This window comes from Pelophylax lessonae (genome assembly GCF_965119305.1).
Source record: "Pelophylax lessonae genome assembly, chromosome: 3".
NCBI lineage: Eukaryota > Metazoa > Chordata > Amphibia > Anura > Ranidae > Pelophylax > Pelophylax lessonae.
In genome coordinates, this window is record NC_138770.1 from 103,745,353 (window position 1) to 103,768,243 (window position 22,891).

The 22,891-nt window shown below is 41.5% G+C and overlaps 1 protein-coding gene across 1 annotated transcript in view; it reads right to left on the reverse strand.

Annotated features, from left to right (window-relative positions):
- LOC309549554 (G-protein coupled receptor family C group 6 member A-like) overlaps nt 1-14,116 on the reverse strand; it is a 92,461-nt gene extending 78,345 nt beyond the window's left edge. Inside the window, exon 1 of the mRNA XM_082249912.1 lies at nt 13,882-14,116. Coding sequence (XP_082106038.1) covers nt 13,882-14,099 — 218 coding nt within the window. The 5' untranslated portion in view covers nt 14,100-14,116. The remainder of the gene's footprint in view (nt 1-13,881) is intronic.
- Between the last annotated feature and the right edge of the window lie 8,775 nt (nt 14,117-22,891).

The window sequence follows — 22,891 nt, forward strand, 5'->3', positions numbered from 1 at the left end:
TTTTGCTTTAGAATGTCAGTAACGCTGCAGCAGGCTATATACATCATAGAGATGCACTACTTTACAGGTACATTCAGGGGACCCCCCCAGGCATGACATTTGAAGAAATTTTTCATTTTTATAGTTTCACTTTAAGCCTCATTAAAATTAGTTAATCAGTGCTCCTTTAAAAATGATAGTTTTTAAAAACTATTTTTTCATTGCTACATGTTCCCCAGGTCAGTACCCGGACCCCCATACACTTTTTTGGGGCAATAACTTGCATTTAAGCCTTTCAAAATGAGGCAGTTTGATTTTCGAGGTTTGAGTCCCATAGACTTAAATGGGGTTCGTTTGGTCGAACAAACTTTTCCTCTGTTCGCGGTGTTCTGGTGTGAACCGAAAGGGGGGGGGGGTGTTCTCCTCTTCACTAGTTGAATGATATTAACATATGTTATGCCAGAAAGGTATGTAATACCCAAAAGGTCTCCTAGGGGTTAGGTGATAGATATGCCAGAAAAGAGGGAAAAGTTGGGTTGAATGTTGAAAAATCACAGGGGATAATAAATACTGTATTCTACATACCCAATCATCCAGGTGTCAACAAAAATAGACATGTGATTGGTGATAATATATGGTAATGTTTCATCTGCCACCTGTAATGGCTGATGGCATTCACAGAGATAAAGAATGGAAGAGGCCGGATAGATGAAAAAGGAAACAAATAATCTGAAAAAAAAAAGCATTTGAAGTCAAATTTAATGTTATGACCCAGAGGGGTGAGGGTCTGCATCTCATAAATCCAGCGAGTTTTCGATTTATTTAAGGTGATAACCTTGTTGCTGCCTCTCCAATGGGGTTTGGATTTTTCTATATTCCAAAATAGGAGGAGGGATCTTTGTTATGATGTTCTGCTCATGGTCGACCAAAGATGTTAAGTGATGTGCCCAGCATCATATCCAGAGGTTGTCTTTGGAAAATAGACGTATGAGTGCTGCCAGCATTGCTGCAGAGGTTGAAGGGGTGGGAGGTCAGCCTGTCAGGGCTCAGACCTTACGCCACACACTGCATCAAATTGGTCTGCATGGCTGTTGTCCCAGAAGGAAGCCTCTTCTAAAGATGATGCAAAAGAAAGCTCGCAAACAGTTTTCTGAAGACCAGCAGACTAAGGACATGGATTACTGGAACCAGGTCCTGTGGTCTGATGAGACCAAGATCGACTTATTTGGTTCAGATGGTTTTAAGCGTGTGTGGTGGCAACCAGGTGAGGGGGAGTAAAAAGACAAGTGTGTCTTGCCTACAGTCAAGCATGGTGGTGGGAGTGTCATGGTCTGGGGCTGCATGAGTGCTGCAGGCACTGGGGAGCTACAGTTCATTGAGGGAACCATGAATGCCAACATGTACTGTGACATACTGAAGCAGAGCAGGGCAGTCTTCCAACATGATAATGACCCCAAACACACCCCAAAGCGACCAGTGCCTTGCTAAAGAAGCTGAGGGTGAAATTGATGGACTGGCCAAGCATGTCTCCAGACCTAAACCCTATTGTCCATCTGTGGGGCATCCTCAAACAGAAGGTGGAGGAGCACACAATCTCTAACATTCACCAGCTCTGTGATGTAGTCATGGAGGAGTTGAAGAGGACTCCAGTGGCCACCTGTGAAGCTCTGGTGAACTCCATGCCCAAAAGGGTTAAGGCAGTACTGGAAAATAATGGTGGCCACACAAAATATTGACACTTTGGGCCCAATTTGGACATTAACACTTAGGGGTGTACTCACTTTTGTTGCCGGTGGTTTACACATTAAGTGCTGTGTGTTGAGTTATTTTGAGGGGACAGCAAAATTACACTGTTATACAAGCTGTACACTCACTACTTTACATTGTAGCAAAGTGCCACTTCTTCAGTATTGTCACATGAAAAGATATAATAAAATATTTACAAAAATGTGAGGGGTGTACTAACTTTTGTGAGATACTGTAAGTAAAGCAAAAATCCTGAATGAATTTATCCTAATTCCTAGAGTGATGGTTAAACAAGATGCAATCACCCTCCAACATCTTACAGAGAATATTCCGGTATAAGCCAATTACCAACAAAGATATATAGACAATTAATAAATAAATAAATAGTAAAAAACACATGTACACAGGAGCAAGAGGTATAACCCCAAAATTTTATAAAATTATTTTACATGCACAGATATGCCCTACAAAATAAATACAAAACAATCCATTCCTATTTTGTTATAGTTTAAAAAAATAAGTAACACCTACATGAGGAAAAATCTTCCTAGGAAATCTTCTCAGAAAACCTGTTCTGAATTCAAAGGGGTCACTTCATTATTGAACAGGCTTGAACTCTGACTTTGATCTGCATCTCTTTCTGTTTTTTTAAGTGAATGACATACAAATTCAAGTATACACTTTGTGTATAAAATGACAATTCATTTGAAAGTAGTGTAAAATCTATATAGAAAAGTTAAATAAATAAATAAACAAGTCCAAAATGTTTTTGTAACCATTTCCCGCCACCATTATGCTCCCGGTGTTCTCACCTTAAAGATATGTTACAAAGCATGTGTAATCATATCCAACATGTGATCTCCTAATTTTTGATCGGTGCTGAGCATCTTGTAGTGGGGCCTCCCTCTGACAGGGGTGAAGTCACGTGGTGCATGACGTAACGTGTTGGGCAGAGCCTGAGGGATCGCGTACTGGAAGTGACACCAGCAAGTTTATTCGTTTTTATCAATGCTGGTGAATTTTAACTTAAATGTAAGCCTTTTTTTAAACAAATAAATGTGTTATTGATGATTTCATTGAAGGTATCATGAATTCACAGATGTACTACTCTATATTGAAAGAGAAGATGCTACCATCACTCCAGGCCCTTGGTTGTCGTACACTTTTTCAACATGACAAAGATCCAAAACACACATCTAAGCCACTGTTGCATTTTTGAAGAAAAACAAGGTGAAAGTGATTTAGTGGCCAAGTATGTCTCCTGTAAGGATGGCGTGGCAGTTCGCCTGGAGGTCGGTTTGCGGCAAACTTTGCTCGTTCGCCGATTTTGCGAACATATGGCGTTGTTCGCGGTGGCCATATTAGTTTACATTGGGGAGAACTTTGACCCATGACACAGCCATCAGGTGGAACAGGACAGCCAATTGAGACATTTCAGCACATGGACATACCCCCTACCTTATAAATAGACCTGACCAGGCGGCCATTTCACATTCTGCTTTTTGTCAGTATAGGGAGAGGTTTGCTGTGTGCACCAGGGACAGATTGTCAGTGACACAAATCGCTCTGTTAAGGTCCACAAAAGTCCTTTTAAGGGCTGGTATTTGGTATACTGTAGGTGTACTGTCTTTTTTGTCAGTGTAGGGAGAGGTTTGCTGTGTGCACCAAGGACAGATTGTCAGTGACACAAATCGCTCTGTTAAGGTCCACAAAAGTCCTTTTAAGGGCTGGTATTTGGTATAGGTGTACTATTCTTTGGTGTGCAGTGCACTATATAGGGGTGTAATACACTTATAATATACTTTCTAATATAGAAAGTATATTATAGTGGATTTGTATTGTGCACTGTGCAGCATTGTGACTGGTGTGGTGAGCGTTTCTGCAGCAATACTACAACTACAAACAGTGACAAAAGCACTTTTAAAAAAGTATTATAACTGGTGTGATAGACCAGTGGCCCCCCTAAACGACAGATTGAAGCGGGGTGTTATCTGAGTATACCTTTATAAGTGTATTTGTGTCCTACAAAAATATTGCCTCTTTTGCTGCGTTGACTCTGCTACACACAGTGCCAAACTTACTGGCCAATTTTTATGTACAACTGGGATGAAAAACCAGTGGCCCCCCCAATACAACAGATTGAAGTGGGGTGTTATCTGAGTATACTTTTATAAGTGTATTTGTGTCCTGCAACAATATTGCCTCTTTTGCTGTGTTAACTCTGATACACACAGTGCCAAACTTACTGGCCAATATTTTGTACAACTGGTGTGATAAACCAGTGACCCCCAATACCACAGATTGTAGTGGGGTGTTATCTGAGTATACTTTTATAAGTGTATTTGTGTCCTGTAAAAAAATTGCCTCTTTTGCTGCATTAACTCTGCTACACACAGTGCCAAACTTACTGGCCAATTGTTTGTACAACTGGTGTGATAGACCAGTGGCCCCCCAATACCACAGATTGAAGCGGCGTGTTATATACTTTGTTCCACATATACTGCGCTTCTCTAGAGACTTTTGTCACAATTTAAAAAAATGACAGGCAGAGGAAGAGGCAGGCCCTTACGCAGGGGTGGTAGGGGTAGGGCAGGAGCAGTAGTCCGGAGCCAAAGTGTGAAGTTTCATAAGGTGCGTCGATTACGTCAAAGGACGCACCAGACTTGGTTGAGTGACTAACTCAGTCTTTCTCTTCTGCACCCTCCTCATCCTCTCTATCTGCCCTCTCTTCACTCTCTGCTGTGTGCACCCCCAAAGACACCACCACCACCATATACCCTATGCTTGAGTCACTGGAATTATTTTCCGATCTATCATAAGACATTTGCAATGTGCAGCCATTCTTGGCATCGGATCAGGAAGAGGAGGTAGCAACAGCCGCCACTCAGCAGTCTGACAACAGTACCCAGATCAGCCCAAGGAGGATGGTCCCCGCTGTTGCTGCCTACTCCGAGATCTCTTTTTTTTTTTTTTGCGTCTTTTCTTCTTTCAAGATTACTGTAATTGATGCTAAGAGGGCCTCTCTACTCAAGCCATATTCTTGCCCTATGCCATTAAAATAATCTTTTAACTTGGGTAAGAGCAGGTCTTTGTATTTTTTATAATAATTCACCGTAAACCCATCCAGTCCGGGGCTCTTCCCTGAAGATGTAGTTCTGAGAGCTACTGTATACCTATTTCTTCCTCTGAGATTTGGGCTTCTAATTGATCTAATTTATCCTGTTGTATTTTGGGTAATTTCACCTCTCTCAAGTATTGTTTGATTTTTCCTGTTTTATCTAAGTCCCTCTCTCCTGCTGTTTTTGTTGACATTATAAGGTTTCCCATAGTATTCCTGAAACACTTTTGTTATATTGGTCGTTGAATATATCATTTCCCCTTTTGAATCTTTAATTTTCTCGATATAATTTATTGCTTTCTTTTTTTTCCAAATCTTCGCAAGTTTCTTCCCGATTTTATAATTCCAGTGATAGTTCTCTTTGGTGGTTCTCTTGATCCCCTGTCTAATTTCTTTTAATTCTTCTCTTTTTATTACTATTTGATGTTGGGTTTCGACTGTCTGTTTATTTTTATGTTTTTGTTCTAACTCGTAGATCTCTTTTATCAGTTTTTCTTTGTATTCTACTCTCTCTTTTTTTCTCCTTGCCCCTTTAGAGATTAAGATCCCCCTCATGTAGGCTTTTTGTGCCTCCCAAAGTATATTTTTTGATGTTTCTTCATTTTCATTAGTGTGATAGTATAATTCTAATTCTTTTCTAACTTCTAAGTTTCTCTCAATAATTCCTCATTTAGCCTCCAGACATTTGTTTTAGTTTGTCCCCCTACTATTTTCAACTTTAATTTAACTGGTGCATGGTCTGACCATGTCTTAATCCCTATTTTGGCCTCTGTTACTGATTCAATCCCCCTGTGGTCTATCAGAATATAATCGATCCTCGAGTATATCTTATGTACAGGGGAGTACAATGTGTAGTCTCGCTCTTTCGGGTGTAACACCCGCCAAGTGTCTAATAATTGACATTGGAATAGTTTTTTTTTTTTATCATTTTCAAGTGTGTTGCTCTACCCCTCTGTACAGCCGACGTACTATCCATCTCTGGGTCTAGGCAAAAATTAAGGTCTCCCGCCAATATCACCCACCCTTTTCTAAATTCTATTAATTTATCTAGGATTTTCCCAAGATATTTCATGGGATTGTCATTTGGGCAATATACATTTACCAGAGTTACCTCGCATGTAAATAATTTCCCTTTCAGAAAAAGGAATCTTCCCTCATGACCTACCAACCTCTCTTCCAAAACAAAGTGGGCCCCTCTGGCAATCCCAATAGCCACCCCTTTTGATTTTTTTGTTGTGGAATCAGCATAGTACCAAATGGGGTGTTCTTTTGAATATAGCCTAATATTTGAAGAATGTAGGATATGGGTTTCCTGTAGGAAAACTAAGTCAGCTCCCATGTTATTAATTTCTTTCAACATTTTCTGTCTTTTCTCCGGGGCGTTTAAACCTCTAATGTTATACGTTACATAATTAACTTCTGTCATTTACAGAATTTAGAGGGGATATTCCATTCTTCCACGGAAAAAGGAAAAAAAATCAGCCTTATCCAACAAAAAAAATGGAGTGTATACACTAGATTGTCGTTTCTCTTTCCCTCCCTCCCCCCTCCCCCTTCCACCTCACCCCCCCCCCTCCCCACCAACCATAGAGAAAAGGGGGTGTCCCTCCCTCCCCCCAGAAAGAAAAAAAGGGTTACTGGGCCCTAACCCTCTGGGCCCTTTAAGTTGATATACTTCCTCCCACCTCATATCAACTCTTACCCTAGGGTGGAGCTCTGATCCTTCTCGCCATACTCCCTAATCCCCTCCCCAGGGGATGGGGGTTGAGTGTATAGCAAGACCCCAGGGTACCCATCCAAGACCTATATTCTTCATTTCCTCCCCTCGTCCTTTGTTTTTTTTTGGTTCCGTGTTCTTTTGCTTAATTCCGGGTCATGTTTTGCTTTGGGTGCTGTCTGTCTTTCCCCTACTGTATTGTCTCCTATTGAGTCGGAAGTCATATACATTTTAATCGACCCAGGGCTTGCGCTTGTTTTTGTAGTTTTGTTACCTCCCTCTTTAGCTGGTTTATTTTTCATTTTGAAACCACCTTCTTCTTTGCTGCCCCCACACAGCATAAAATGCCCAGTGTATATATACAGTATGTTCCGTGAATAGTTTCAGGGAGGTTTTGAGTGGAACTAACTTCGCAACTTGTTTGTTTGCATCACTCCAGCTGGGCACTTTTTTTTTTTTTGGTGGTAGGATTTTACAGCCTTATCCTGGGAATTGGTTATACAAATGTCCCCCCAGTCCAGTATCTTCTGCAACGTAGTCTAAGCTATCAACTCTTATTACAGGTACAGATACAGTCACAGTTCATTTTTTTTTTCTCCCAGAGTGCAGAGATCCATCTCATACATTATGATAGGGGTATTGCAGATAGAGAAGTTATTATTTTTCACTCTCTATGAATCATTGTAAAGTATTACGTTACAGTTCAATCTTTATGGTGGGGGGGTTTACCCCTCTCACCTCCTCAGCCTCCTCCGATCACCGAGACCCTCCTGTCTTGTTGGACATGTCCGGCTCTCCCCCTTGCTGCAGCTCCTTCAAACTCCTTTCCCCCTGTGTTTTTTCCTCCTCCAAGTCTGACCGTTGTCCGACTGGCTGACACGCTGCAGGGGAGGAAGGGGGGGGTTTCCACCGTGCTCAGCGTACCGGGTGCAGGCTTCACTGGCTCTCGCTGTGTCCTGCAGCTCCCACTCCTATCTTCCTCTGAGCCTCTGGAGCCTCCTCGGTAAGTCCAGTATCCGGTGCTAGGCAGGACTGGGGCTAGGGCTGGTGGGGGCTAATACTGAGGGCGGTCAGGTCCGGGATCAAAGCACGCAGCCGCTCGGGCTTGCATGCTCACCTTCCCCTGGATGAGTGCTCTCTGGTGGTTAGCGTCCACTCGCTGCAGGCGCCATTTTCAGGCTCCTCCCTCTCCCCTTACTACTCCGAGATCTCTAATGTTAGTGGTGGGGAGGGTGACGTCGATGATGACGTGTCTATGGATGTCACATGGGTGGCCACAAGAGAGGAAGAGGAGGGGAGTTCAGAAGGAGAGACAGACCAGTAGATAGGGAGGAGAAGCAGGCTGAAGTTACATTGCACAGGAGGGACAAAGCAGACTGCTAATGTATCAGGAGCGAGCCATCAACCATGTACGGTCACATCTGGCGCTCCCAGGACACCGACACATGGCTCCACAGCGTGGGCTTTTTTTAATGAGTCCGCTGCTGATGCATAAGTCGCGGTAAGCCCAACACTCACCTAGGAACGACCGCCTTAAGAAGGCTCCTGGACTCCCATCACCGAGCCCAGTGGGAGCAATGCCGTCAGAACCCACAAATCCACACTCCAGGCTCTCACCGTACAGCCTCTTCTCCTTCTCCTCTCTCCTCACAATTGTCCTCCACTCCACCTTCCATCATGCCGTCCTCACGTTGTTCTGGACAAAGGCTGGCTTCCGTGGCCCAAATGTTGGAGCGTAAAAAAAAGGATGACGCCGGATAACCCTCTTGCCCAATGCTTGACTGCTGGCTTTTCGGAACTGATAGCCCGCCAACTACTGCCATATCAACTGGTGGACTCGGAGGCCTTTGGGAAATTTGTGGCCATTGGAACACCACAATGGAAGGTCCCAGGCAGGAGATATTTCTCGCAGCAGGGCATTCCAGAGCTGTATGGCCATGTTCAGAGGCAAGTGAATGTATCTCTGGCACACAGCTGACCACAGACACATGGTCAGGCAAACATGGACAGGGAAGGTATTTAACTTTTACTGCCCACTGGTCAGTCACGGCCAGGGCGCCATCAGTGACATCGTACCTTACGCCTTCTTTCTGGAGCGTGCATTGTGTCGTGTCATTGATCAAGCCTTCGAGGAGCAGGAGCAGGAAGATGAGGAAGTTGCAATGTTGGATGAATTCCCAGGGGGTGCTACTCCATCTGAGACAAGTCAACAACAGGAGTCTGAAGAGGAGTCAGAGAAGGATGGTGCCGGAGAGGATGAGGAGGAGCAAGAAGAGCATGCTTTGAACCTTTCTGGGATCCCTGGTGTTGTCCGTGGATGTGGGGGGAGGAGAGCGAGGACGACATTATCCTGGATGATGAGCTGGAGCCAGGCCACTACACTGCTTCCAGTTTAGTGCGAATGGGGGCCTTCATGCTCCAGTGTTTTAAGGGGGACCCCTGTATAAAAAGCATAAAGGGCAAGGACCAGTACTGGGTGTCAACGTACTTAGACCCCCAGCACAAACAAAAAATGGTGGAAATGTTACCACCATCACAGAGGGCGGTCAGAATGCAGCCCTTCCAGGCCATTCTTTGAGAAATGCTGCATTCTGCATTTGCATGCGCTGGCAGAGGAATTTCTACTCACAGAGAAACAGTTGCGGGTAGCAATCCAACAGCGCCTGCAAGAAGTTTGAAGATGTGTTGGTCACTTCAGATATGAAATCATTCTTTCAGCCGACCCATCGACAGCTGTACTCCAGATCCAGCATCAGGGAACGCCTAGACCGACAGGTGTCTGACTACATCAGGTTAACGGCCGATGTGGACACTCTGAGGAGTGATGAACCCCTGGACTACTGGGTGGGCAGGCTTGACCTCTGGCCAGAGCTTGCACAATTTGCAATGGAACTGTTGGCTTGCCCCCCTCCAGTGTCCTGTCCGAAAGGACGTTCAGCGCAGCAGGGAGGACCGTGACCGATAAGCGCACTCGCCTAGCTCATGACAGTGTAGACTACCTCCCATTTATAAAAATGAATGAGGCATGGATCTCTGAGGAATTCAACACATGTGACCAGTAGACCATGTTTGATTCAAATTCATCATGACAGGCCACAAATATCCGCCAGACAGCCATCCACCAACATCAATTCATGATCCTTGTCTTCGGTAAATACAGCAGCATAAAAGGCATTTCATGTCCATTGAATGCCTAATTTCTGGGGCCTTTCATGGCCGACAATTATTTTTTCTGTCAATGCCTAATGTACCTCCAGCCACAGAATACAACGTTCTTAGCTGTCAGGTAAACCCATGTGGGCTAATTTTTGGGGCCTGTACTGGCCGACATTTGCTTCTTTATCCTGTGAATGCCTAATTTTTCAGACTGGAATTGAAAATCAATGGGCCTGTAAACATTCCCCCAAATTGTGGAAGGAATGCGGACCCATTTTACAGACATGTGAATGGACCCTATATGTATTTGACATGTATTTATCGGCTGCTGTCAGTTCTGGCTGATTTAGGGAAAAAAAATGTTTTTGCTGTAAAAAAAAACCTTTAAGGGCAACTTTTCCAATAGCAATACTTCTGTTATGACAGTGTCCGTGTGGTGGGACTATTTGTGCACAACTAGTAAGTATTTTGTGGCTGCAAATATGACCAAAAGGTTTTTAAAGTTCGCCTCCCATTAAAGTCAATGGGGCCCGCCACAAACTTGCGGTTCATGAACATTTGAGTAAGTTTGCGGCTAACGTTCTCGAACCGCCCCGGCCGATGTTCGTCCATCACTAGTCCCCTGATCTGAACCCAATCAAACACATGGGGAATTCTGAAGAGACATGTTGAGCATCACTCTCCATCCAGCATCCAGGCTCTAAAAGAGGTCGTTCTTAAAGAATGGTAAAAGATAGATGTTGTCAACTTGTTCATTCCATGCCTAGAAGACTTGGTGTTGTCCTTACAAATCTTGGAGGTCATACAAAATACTAGATGTAATAGTTTTTGTCGTTGGGTGTATTCATTTTTGCATCAACTAATGTGAGTAAAACTGAAAATTTTGTACTTTAAGTTATATTATTAACCTTACTTTTATGTAATAGAGCTAAACAAATGTTCTATAAAACTCAGTTTTGTAAACATTTTGGAAATTGTTCTTGTGTTCATTGAGATTAGGGATGAGTTTCGAATTTGAGTCGAACGTAAGTTCAACTCGAACATCGGGCGTTTGTGTGTTCGCTGAACACACGAACAAATGGGGCGCTCAAAGGGAAGTTCGCCCGCCGATGAGCGTCCCATAATTTACTGCCCTGGTGCAGTGAATAAATTATTGATTGCCTGATGATTGGCCAAAGTATGCACATGACCTGTATGCTTTGGCCAATCACAGCACAATGTCCGTGATTGGCCAAAGGCAGGGTGCCTTTAGCCAATCATGGTTGAGGGGCTAAGTCCACGCCCCACACTATATAAAGCTGCTGCTTATACGGCAGCTGTGTATAGTGTGTTAGGCGAGATAGGAGTGAGATTAGGCAGGTAGATAGTGAATTGTGCATTGTATCTAGTAATAAATAGATCAGGCAGTGTAGTATATATATATATATATATATATATATATATGTATATATATATCATTATACAAACCCGATTACAAAAAAGTTGGGACACTGTACAAATTGTGAATAAAATCAGAATGTATTGATGTGGAAGTTTCAAATTTCAATATTTTATTCAGAATACAACATAGATGACATATCAAATGTTTACACTGAGAAAATTTAATATTTTAAGGGAAAAATAAGTTGATTTTAAATTTCATGGCATCAACGCATCTCAAAAAAATTGGGACAAGGCCATGTTTACCACTGTGTGGCATCCCCTCTTCTTTTTTTAACTGTCTGCAAACGTCTGGGGACTGAGGAGACAAGTTGTTCAAGTTTAGGAATAGGAATGTTGTCCCATTTTTGTCTAATACAGGCTTCTAGTTGCTCAACTGTCTTAGGTCTTCTTTGTCGCATCTTCCTCTTTATGATGATTCAAATGTTTTCTATGGGTGAAAGATCTGGACTGCAGGCTGGCCATTTCAGTACCCGGATCCTTCCTCTACGCAGCCATGATGTTGTAATTGATGCAGTATGTGGTCTGGCATTGTCATGTTGGAAAATGCAAGGTCTTCCCTGAAAGAGACGACGTCTGGATGGAAGCATATGTTGTTCTAGAACTTGGATATACCTTTCAGCATTGATGGAGCCTTTCCACATGTGTAAGCTGTCCATGCCACATGCACTCATGCAACCCCATACCATCAGAGATGCAGGCTTCTGAACTGAGCTCTGATGACAACTTGGTTTGTCCTTGTCCTTGTTTAGTCTGGATGACAGTTTTCCAAAAAGAACTTCCAATTTTGATTTGTCTGACCACAGAACAGTTTTCCACTTTGCCACAGTCCATTTTAAATGAGCCTTGGCCCAGAAAAAAACGCCTGCGCTTCTGGATCATGTTTAAATATGGCTTCTTTTTTGGCCTATTGCGTTTTAGCCGGCAACGGCGAATGGCACGGTGGATTGTGTTCACTGAAAATGTTTTCTGGAAGTATTCCTGAGCCCATGTTGTGATTCCCATTACAGTAGCATTCCTGTATGTGATGCAGTGCCGTCTAAGGGCCCGAAGAAAACGGGCATCCAGTATGGTTTTCCGGCCTTGACCCTTACGCACAGAGATTGTTCCAGATATCTCTGAATCTTTGGATGATATTATGCACTGTAGATGATAATAACTTCAAACTCTTTGCAAGTTTTCTCTGAGAAACTCGTTTCTGATATTGCTCCACTATTTTTTGCCGTACCATTATTCCCCAGAGCTTCACAGTTTAACACTGGAGTCCTCTTCCACTCCTCCATGACGACTTAATGGAGCTGGTTTATGTTAGAGACCTTACGCTCCTCCAACTTCCGTTTAAGAATGCCCCACAGATGCTCAATTGGGTTTAGGTCTGGAGACATGCTTGGCCAGTCCATCACCTTTACCTTCAGCTTCTTTATCAAGGCAGTGGTCATCTTGGAGGTGTGTTTGGGGTCATTATCATGTTGGAATACTGCCCTGCGGCCCAATCCCTGAAGGGAGGGGATGATGCTCTGCTTCAGTATGTCACAGTACATGTTGGCATTCATGGTTCCCTCAATGAACTGTAGCTTCCCAGTGCCGGCAGCACTCATGCAGCCCCATGACACTCTCACCACCATGCTTGACTATAGGCAAGACATACTTGTGTTTTTACTCATCACCTTGTTGCTGCACGCGCTTGGCACCAATGCTTGGCAGCACTCATATGTCTATTTTCCAAAGACAACCCCCGGATATGACGCTGAGCATGTGCACTCAACTTCTATGGTCGACCATGGCGAGGCCTGTTCTGAGTGAAACCTGTCCTGTTAAACTACTGTATGGTCTTGACCTCCATGCTGCAGCTCAGTTTCATGGTCTTGGCAATAGCCTAGGCCATCTTTATGCAGAGCAACAATTATTTTTTCCAGATCCTCAGAGAGTTCTTTGCCATGAGGTGCCATGTTGAACTTCCAGTGACCAGTATGAGAGAGTGAGAGTGATTAACACCAAATTTAACACACCTACTCCCCACTCACACCTGAGACCTTGTAACACTAACGAGTCACATGACACCAGGGAGGGAAAATGGCTAATTGGGCCCAATTTGGACATTTTCACTAAGGGGTGTACTCACTTTTGTTGCCAGCGGTTTAGAGATTAATGGCTGTGTGTTGAGTTATTTTGAGGGGACAGCAAATTTACACTGTAATACAAGCTGTACACTCACTACTTTACATTGTAGCAAAGTGTCATTTCTTCAGTGTTGTCACATGAAAAGATATAATAAAATATTTACAAAAATGTGAGGAGTGTACTCACTTTTGTGAGAAACTGTATATAGACATAGCTATACATTTTTTTTGTTTTACAAATAAACACGATGAAGGCTTTCCAGAGTAATAGTTAGCTAAATAGAGAGCACAACAGAGGCTTCCTTTATGGGGGCTGGCTTTTTTTTTTACCACAAACTAAGCTGTCTTGACTACTTCACCAAGTTAAGCTATTGTTTTTTGTAAGCAACAGACCTTTTACAACAATTCAGCAAACACAGAGACCATTCTAAACAGGTACATTAAACACCACCTACTAGCTGGATTGAAAGCGTAATTTTCACATGCAATATTTCTCACTTTGTTGGTAAAAATATTTTCCTAACCATAATATTTAATATCAGAGAGAATGGATTAACAGAGAAATGTAATTCATTATATTTTAGTTTCATTTTATCAGCACTTACCCTGTACAGATAAATTCATCTACATAAGGACGCTGTAATAAGTTATAAACTCCATCGTGAATGGGAAAGATCCCTCCAAGCATGATGTCTCCAGGTTTTCGTGCCACAGCATGTTCATGGGAACGACAAGAAAGTGCAAATCCAAAGAGGGAAGAAAGGGTGATGAAAGGAAATATATAGCGATACATTTTTGCAGCAGAGCAGCTTTCATATATCATACTCTCTCTCTACTGTGAAGAATAAGGCGATGCTGCTTGTCTGCTCACATGATATAGGACAGCTCTGGAATTTCTCTATAATTGAGTTTACAGTATACATAATTAAAGTGGTTGTACACCCTCTCATACTGTATACCCAGTGAAGTTTGAATATCCTCAGATGACAAGCAGAGATTAAACAAGTCCTCTTACATAAGTTTTACTTGTTTATCTGCAGTATTCTCTTTTCTACATCCATTCAAAAGTGCTGATTTTAGATAAAATCCTTCTGCATTTTCAATATTACAGAGGAGAGGGTAGAGAGCTGCTGTTGCAGATCTGAGACACTGATTGTGAGAGTTGATTTTGGAGGAAAGGAACACACCTCCCCTTCACACACTGTAGAACTGTGTTCTTAGTAGACAAGCTGTGTGCTGAGCTCTCCTCCCTGATACTAATTTTATTTCATGTGTCAGGAAAACTTGTCAGAAGTGACTCATGCTGATAACAGAGGAAAGAAGCACCAGAGAGAAACGATACTTAGAGCTCTGGAGATAGAGAGGTAAACACTACAGATATACTGACTGAGGTTTACAACCGCTTTAATGATTATATAAGTAATAAAATCATTGCATTAGTGATTTAGGTTAGTTCTTGTCCATCAAGTTCATCCATTCCTAAATTCAGGTAAAACAAATCCAATTGGGCAAGTAGAGCCAGTGTTGTCAAAAAGAATCCTTTCTGACCGTATAAAAAATGTTTTTCAAACATGGATCAAAATATTCCAAGAATAGATTATCTATATGTGACTATAACATTTGCTCAAAAAAGAAAAAACTACTATGCCTGTTTTAAACACTGCAGCCTTATAACATTAGCCATTTTTCATCTTAGTATTCACTGTAACTGAATCAATCACCGTTAGGGCTGCTGTTAGAAATCACCGGGCCCCATACAGCCTACCTGACAGACTCCCCCTAATACTAAAACTTTATATTTGCTAAAAATACACTAAAATCATTATTAGAGAACACAAACACAAAATTATTTACAAAGTACCTACTAAATCTTAAAGATAAAACTGTATTGACTTAATTAATAAAGCTCCGTGTGAGCACTGTGGCTTGTACAGTGTGAATCATAGATTTTTTTGTCTGAAGCTGTGTGTAGGCAGGCTACTGTTACTCTATGGGGATGCAGGGACTCTATGAACACAGCTGCAGGTCCTAATATGACAGGTGTGTTGATGCAGGTGTATAGCCAAGAACACAGACAGTGTGTATTTGGGGCCACTCATCCACACCCTCACACCCTTTGAAGGATACCTCATCCATTATCGATTTGGTTTGTCTATACTGAGGTGGCCAATTATCCGGATACAGTAAGGATATTATTGAAAGGCGTATTTTCTACCATTTTCTGGTAAGCACATGAGCTTGTCTGTTCTACGGATGCACTGCGGAGGAAGATTGAATATAGCTGTGGTGGAGGATTTCACATCCTTTTCTTCACATTAAACATTCATTTAGCACTTTTTTTCTGGACTTTAATTTTCCTTTCTGCTTTATGCACTTACAATTATTTTTTTGAGCTATCAATAGAGCTTTAAACACGCTTAATTGTTGTGAGCACAATAATTTGTTGCTGCACCTTTTGTTGCACCCTTCTCTATTTTATTTCTTTATTTTGAATTGATTATCGCACATGTGCATTATTTAATCTCTATTATGCTTCACTGACATATATTTATCATAATTAGCGCAGCTATATTAATATTTATGTATTTAGGTGTTTCCCACTTCTAGCTGCAGCTGTATACCTTCAATTTTAGTGTTCCTAGCGCGGTTATTTTTTGTATTAATAAATATGACATGTTGACATATTTAATGGTCCAATCCCCACTCTCCATTGTGAATCCAGCAGCAGCCTGCAAGGGAGTTTAAATCCATTTAACCTGGCTCTAAATCAACTGCTTCAGTAGCCTTATGCTGGCGCCGTCCCTGCTGAAAATATACAGAGCAGGTGTGATGACCCAAACATAGAAAGAGAAATCAATGTTGTGTGTGTTCACCCTTTAAGGCTGAACTCATGGAAAGCACCAAATACACATTTGTAGCAGAGATATCCCTAAAGCGGAAGTAAAGTCTGCTGCTTATTTTTTTTTTTCCAAGGCCCCCCAGGTGGGTTATGCCATAATGTACTAGTATGCACAGCATATTAGTACACTGTGGCAGACTTACCTGTCATATGGTGTCCTTCCAGCACAGCACTGGGACCGATCCAACGGGCCCCCGGCGCTTCCATCTTTGCCCGGTCTTCCTCCCGGGTCCCATGCCTTTAGCCACTTGAAAGGCCAGGCCACGATGATGCCACTCCCACACATGCGCACGGGAGTAACATCACTGCGGCACATATCAGGGCCGATCGGGGCCGTAAATGTTCGCTGAGCTGCACATGTGTGGCTCAGTGAACATGACAGTCGACAGGCAGAATGACACATTTATGGCAGAAGAGACAAATAGGGCCTCTTCTGTCATAAATACCCTGCCTGTCAGTCATTTGAATAAAAAACAAGTTTACTTCCTCTTTATTAACATTCCCTGTGTTTGGTTTCCCATATTCACTGATACTTGTTGGCAACATTCAATTATAACGTGGCAAATGTGCTATCAGCGAATGGTTTGTCCTATTAGTGTTCAGTGTCCTGTGTAACCAGTTCAGCTCTGGAAGATTTACCCACCATCCTGACCAGGCCATTTTTTTACAAAAATGACACTGTGTTACTTTAACTGACAATTTTGCAGTTGTGCGATGCTGTACCCAAATACAAATGATGTCCTCTTTTTCCCACAAATAGAGCTTTTTTTTTTGGTGGTATTTGATCACCTCTGCCTTTTTATTTTTTGCGCTATGAACAAAAAAAGACTGACATTTAAAAATAAAAAATAAGGGGCGTGGTTTGCCAGCAAGATGGCTGGCTGCATGTGATCGAAGCTCTGCAGGCCTCCACTCGAGCTCCATGCGGTGCACCTTGATACACACCTTGATCCGGACCTCCATGCGAGTATTGCAGCAGCTTGCGATACAAACCAGGCAATATGAGTAAGGAGACAAGTAAGGAACGTCCTGCTATGGCAACAGAACGTTTGAAGGAGTTTGTGCGGACCGAGAAGCAGGAAGTAGGTCGGAGCCCACCAAACACACGGAGTAGAGGAAGCAGCAGCAATACACAGAGCAACATGCCGGCGGAGAAACCAGCAAAACTCTCACTTGAACAGGTACATTCTCAACTTATGGATGCTATAACTGCAAGTAGTACTATGTTGACTGATAAAATGGAGGAAATTAGAATGGATATTGGTTTAATACACCATGATCTGCAGGCTGTGAGAGAGCGGATGGCAGAGGCTGAAAAAAGGATATCCTCATTAGAGGATAATTACACTCCAGTTGAGAGCTACCTTTTTTGAATTTAAAAAAAAATTAAGAGAACGACACATTAGCTATTCCATGGCATACCCTGCGAGGATGAGGGTGGAGGAAGATGGGAAAATATGTTTCTTCAATACTCCGGAGAGTGTACAAGAATGGCTTTGTTCGAAAGGAACTATAAAGTGAACGGAAAGAAGAATCTTGCTATTTTCCTTTGTTTTTCCTTGTAATGAAAACATTTTCTTTTTTCCTGGTGAAGGATACAAGAAAAAAGAAAAAAAATGGAAGCATGTGTCTGATGGAATGACGAGGCGGGGGGAGTGAAGGGACTGGGAGTCAAGGAACTATGGGGTTTTTTGTTTTTTTTTGTGCGTTTTTTTTTTTCGGGGTTTCTCTTCCCCTCCCTCCCTCCTCCCACCACTGGTAATTCTTTGAGCAATTTTTTTTTTTGATGGCTTTGCAAAATTCCTTTTTTATTTCTTAGAGGAAAACATGAAATTTTTCTGAGAGTAAGGTGGGAGCTTGAGTGGAGGCCGCTGCTATATTGTCCTTGCATGCAAATGATTGTATGCTCGGGCAATGTCCCATTGTTTTTTGTTTTTTTTTTTGAGTAAGACCTATTGGTCAAGATTTTGCTATATGTGCATGATGATTTTTCTTTTAAAAAAAATATATTTTTTTTTGGTAATTTTGTTTGTGATTTTTTTTTTCTTTTTCTCTTTTTTTCTTTTTCATATTTTTTTTTGTTACTTTTAAAGATCGCTGTGTCCTGGTGTGCCCAACTGACCTCAATAATTATATTGGTATAAAATATAAGGAGTACATTGCTATGGGGTATTATCATGATAAATGTCATTGATAGACGGTTAGATATATGGGATCCCTTTTGGGAAGTGAACCTACAGCTATATATAGAAAAAAACCTATAAGATGACTACAAAATGTGGGTTCCTATCATGGAATGTTAGGGGTCTAGGGACCCCCCAGAAGAGATCCCAGGTAATTACAAATATATTACAAACTAAAGCACAAATTATGTCTGCAAGAGACACATATGATCCCAGATACAACAAACCAATTGTGTAAACCCTGGATCCAATGGTCAATACACTCGAGCTATTCAACATATGCAAGGGGGGTTTCATTCCTTGTCCATAGGTCGGTACCATGGAAGTGCTTTCAAAAAAAGGTAGACCCTGAAGGGCAATATGTATTTGTACAAGCTCAAGTGTATGATATACCATTTGTTATTTTAGGTATATATAATCCACCACCTGCTACATTAAGTGTAATTAAAGAAGCTATGCTATTTGCAAGTTTATACCCAGAGGCATTAGTGCTATGCCTGGGAGACTTTAATCTTCTGTGGGACCCGCTGGTGGACAGGCATGGACCCCCCCCCCCCTAAAAAGAACTCGAAAAACCACTTATGTTTCGTGAGTTAGGGGAGGAATTTGGATGGAGAGATTTGTGGCGAATGCTTAATCCCCAGACCAGGGCTTATTCCTGGGCCATCCCAGGAAGGGGATGTCTGTCAAGAATAGATCTGGCGCTGGGAAATGATAAAATTATTTCTAGGGTTGTCTCTGTTGAATATTTGATTAGAGGAGTGTCTGATCACTCAGCACTCCTGGTATATATAGCAATAGGAATTGAGGGAATGAAGCAAAACTGGGAATTTCAGCCATATTGGTTATCACAGATTGGAGCGCACGATCGTATACCTGAACAATTGCAGATATTTTTACAAATACATGGATCCCAAAGATACCTTGAAAGCATATCTACGGGGAGAACTTAGATCAACAATATCATATATTAAAAGAGCCACCAGGCAGGAAACTGAAGATCTAGAAGAGCAATGTAGAGATACAAAAGCTGCGTTTTTGAAAACACCAACTGAAATAAATAGGGAAAAATGGGAAATTACAGTAAGAAAATATACTACACATATAGCAGCAATAGCTAAATACAAACAATTTGAATATCAACAGAAGTACTTTGAACAAGGGAATACTTCAAGACGTCTTTTAGCACATATGGCTAAGCAACAAAGTACAAGTTTGGTTATAACTAATATACAGCGCCCTGACGGGGAATGCGTAAGGGATGTGGCTGGTATTATGTCATGCTTTAACTCGTTTTATACTGATATGTATGCCACCTCTCTTACGTATAATGCAGATGAAATTTCAACTTATCTGAGTGAAATACACTTTCCAGCCTTAACGACAGAGCAGGTTAAATCATTAGAGGAAAATCCAAGCGAGGAAGAAGTAAGATTAGCAATAACAAGTCTAGCAGTAGGAAAGGCTTCAGGACCAGACGGACTTCCTTTAGAAGTATATAGTAAATATGTGGATATTCTTGCCGCAGTGCTAGTTCAAGTATTTGATGCAGCTTTCAGGGTAAAAAGACTTCCTGAATCCATGTATTTAGCTACAGTAGTACTAATTCCAAAACCAGATAAAAATTTAACAGATTGTGCTTCATACCGACCCATATCATTATTAAATACAGACTACAAAATTCTTGCAAAAATTTTGGCCCATAGATTAAACAATGTAATACTTAATATTATACATCCAGATCAAACTGGATTTATGCCAGGAAAATCCACATCTATAAATCTTTGAAGAACACAACTTATAGCTCAGCTTAGAGATCAACTACCAGACTCAAGTGTCTTTGCCTCTCTTGATACAGCAAAGGCTTTTGATTCTATTGAATGGCCCTTTTTGCAGGCAATGCTTAGGGCATTTGGATTTGGGGAGAAATTCTGTACTTGGGTGGAAATAATGTATCTAAATCCAACTTCTCAGCTGTTGGTAAATGGCTTTTTAACCAAGGCCATACAATTATATAGAGGCACCCGGCAGGGATGCCCTCTCTCACCACTCTTATTTTCAGTAGCTATTGAATCTTTGGCACTTCGACTTCGGCAAACCCCTTCTGTACGGGGCATTACATTGGCAGAAAGGATAGATATAGTGGGATTATATGCTGATGATCTTGTTTTATATTTAAATGATGCACATGGATCATTGGAAGCAGCTATACATATAATAGAACAGTTGGTTCTTATTCAGGCCTTAAAATTAATTGGCAAAAATCCTTCCTTATGCCATTGCAACCAAAACAACTCACACTAAGAAAGGATTCAAGTTTATTAAAGGTAGTGTCCTCTTTCAAATACCTGGGAATAAATATTACAAGATTACCACAAGCAGCTTTACAGGCTAACTTTAATCCACTCATGACAACAATTAAAACTAAATTAGCTACTTGGGCTAAATTACCACTTTCAGTTGCAGGGAGAATAAATTTAATCAAGATGGTCCTATTACCGAAATGTTTATAAATTTTTTCACATATGTCGGTTATAGTCCCTAAAACTATTTTTAAACAAATAGATGCCCTATTTACCACATTTATTTGGGGAAAGGATAGAAATAGAATAAGTTAACCACACTTCAGAGAGCTAAAACAGAAGCAGGTATGGCACTTCCTAATATATACAGATACTATCTTGCTGGACAACTAAAACATTTCATAGGATGGATAGTACCAGTAACACTACAGATGGTAGAATCACACCTGGCTCATGTTTTACAAATCGATAATTTACTTATAGCCCTAGAAGCACCTTTGAATAAATTAAAATATAAGCAAATACCAATGTTAACATTAGCTCGTATAATATGGAGAGAGGCAAAACGTATAGAGGGAAACAGTTCTGGGAACAAAAAGGGATATCAGTCCTTGCAGACGTATATGATATAACACATATGTACTCTTTTTCAGATATACAAATGAAATATGATATACCACATACCTCATTATATAGATACCTACAGTTGCGACATGCGTTACAAGCGCAATTTGGAGTTTTGGGACCTGGGATCACTAGATATCCAATGATTGGTATCCTTAGGTCCCAGGGCCCTAAAGGATTAATCTCTAAAATATATGCACATTTAACCAGGATTAATTCAGGAATGAATCCCTTTGCAATAAGAACAAAATGGCAGGAAATAATTCCCAATTTAACTGACGAAGATTGGAAAGAAGCCTGTTCATCCCATTTATATGTATCGCCAGCAGCAAACAATAGGTTAATACAATTATATATGCTACATCAATCATATCTCTCTCCAAGTAGACTTTATGCAATGCAAAGCATTGCATCTTCTAAATGTTTGCGATGCAGTGCTAAGCGGGCAGACTTTATACATATTATGTGGTTTTGTCCAGTGATATCAAGATTCTGGCAGGAAATAATTCAAATATTATCCTCTGTCCTGAATATGCCTGTATCTTTGACCCCAGAAACCTGTTTGCTGGGTATATTAGATGAAATAACATGATCTAGATATCACAAGATAATGCTTAAAGAAACGCTGTTTATGGCAAGGAAAACAAACAATCACAGTTAAGTGGATTCAAGTGAAGCCCCCTGCTGTTAAGAACTGGATAAGAGCGGTAAATCAGATTTTACCATTTGAAAAAGTATTGTATATGCATAGAGGATGCTCAACGAAATATAATAGAATTTGGGATAATTGGTGTCAATCAACATTAACCAATGGTTGAATATAAGGAGATAACCAAGAGGATATAGAGGGATGCACATAGTATGATGAGGAAATAAATCTATGAATGCAATGGAGCAAGGGGTTGGGGCACACCAGGACAACGGCGATCAATTAAGCTAAATGGATATACCTTGGCATAAAGAGATTATGAATAGATTTGAGCGGACACCTGGATGTCCGTGTTCGGCGGATTCGGCAGAACTTGAAGAAAAAGTCCGGGTCCGTGTCCCGGACTTTTTCCGAACTTTACCCGAACACCGAACCCCATTGAAGTCAATGGGGACCCGAACTTTCAGGCACTAAATTGGCTCTAAAACACCAATGGAAAGGGCTAGAGTGCTGCAAATGGCAGCAAAACGTAGTTAAGAGCATGGCGAGTGCTCTGCAAACAAATGTGGATAGGGAAATAACTTAAAACAACAAAAAAAAACAGAAAAATAAAACAATGTTCTTCATCTGTGAAGGACGAGGCCCATATGGAGTAGGAGGGAGGTTGAGGTGGTGGTGGATGTGGCGGTGTCATAGGCGTGCGCACAGGGTGTGCCTGGGCACACCCTAATCACCTAGGGCACATTAGCATTATCGCTCTGTTTGCCAGTGAGGAGATGGGAAAGATCTCCCTCGGACCTGCTCTGCCATAAGAGAAGTGCCACACACTTCTATTTCACTTTGCCAGCAGGGAGAGTAATGTACCGGGGCCATATACATGTAGGCAAACACATGCATGTGTATTTAAACTTTGGGGTGCACACCCTAATACAATAGGCTGCGCACACCTATGGGCGG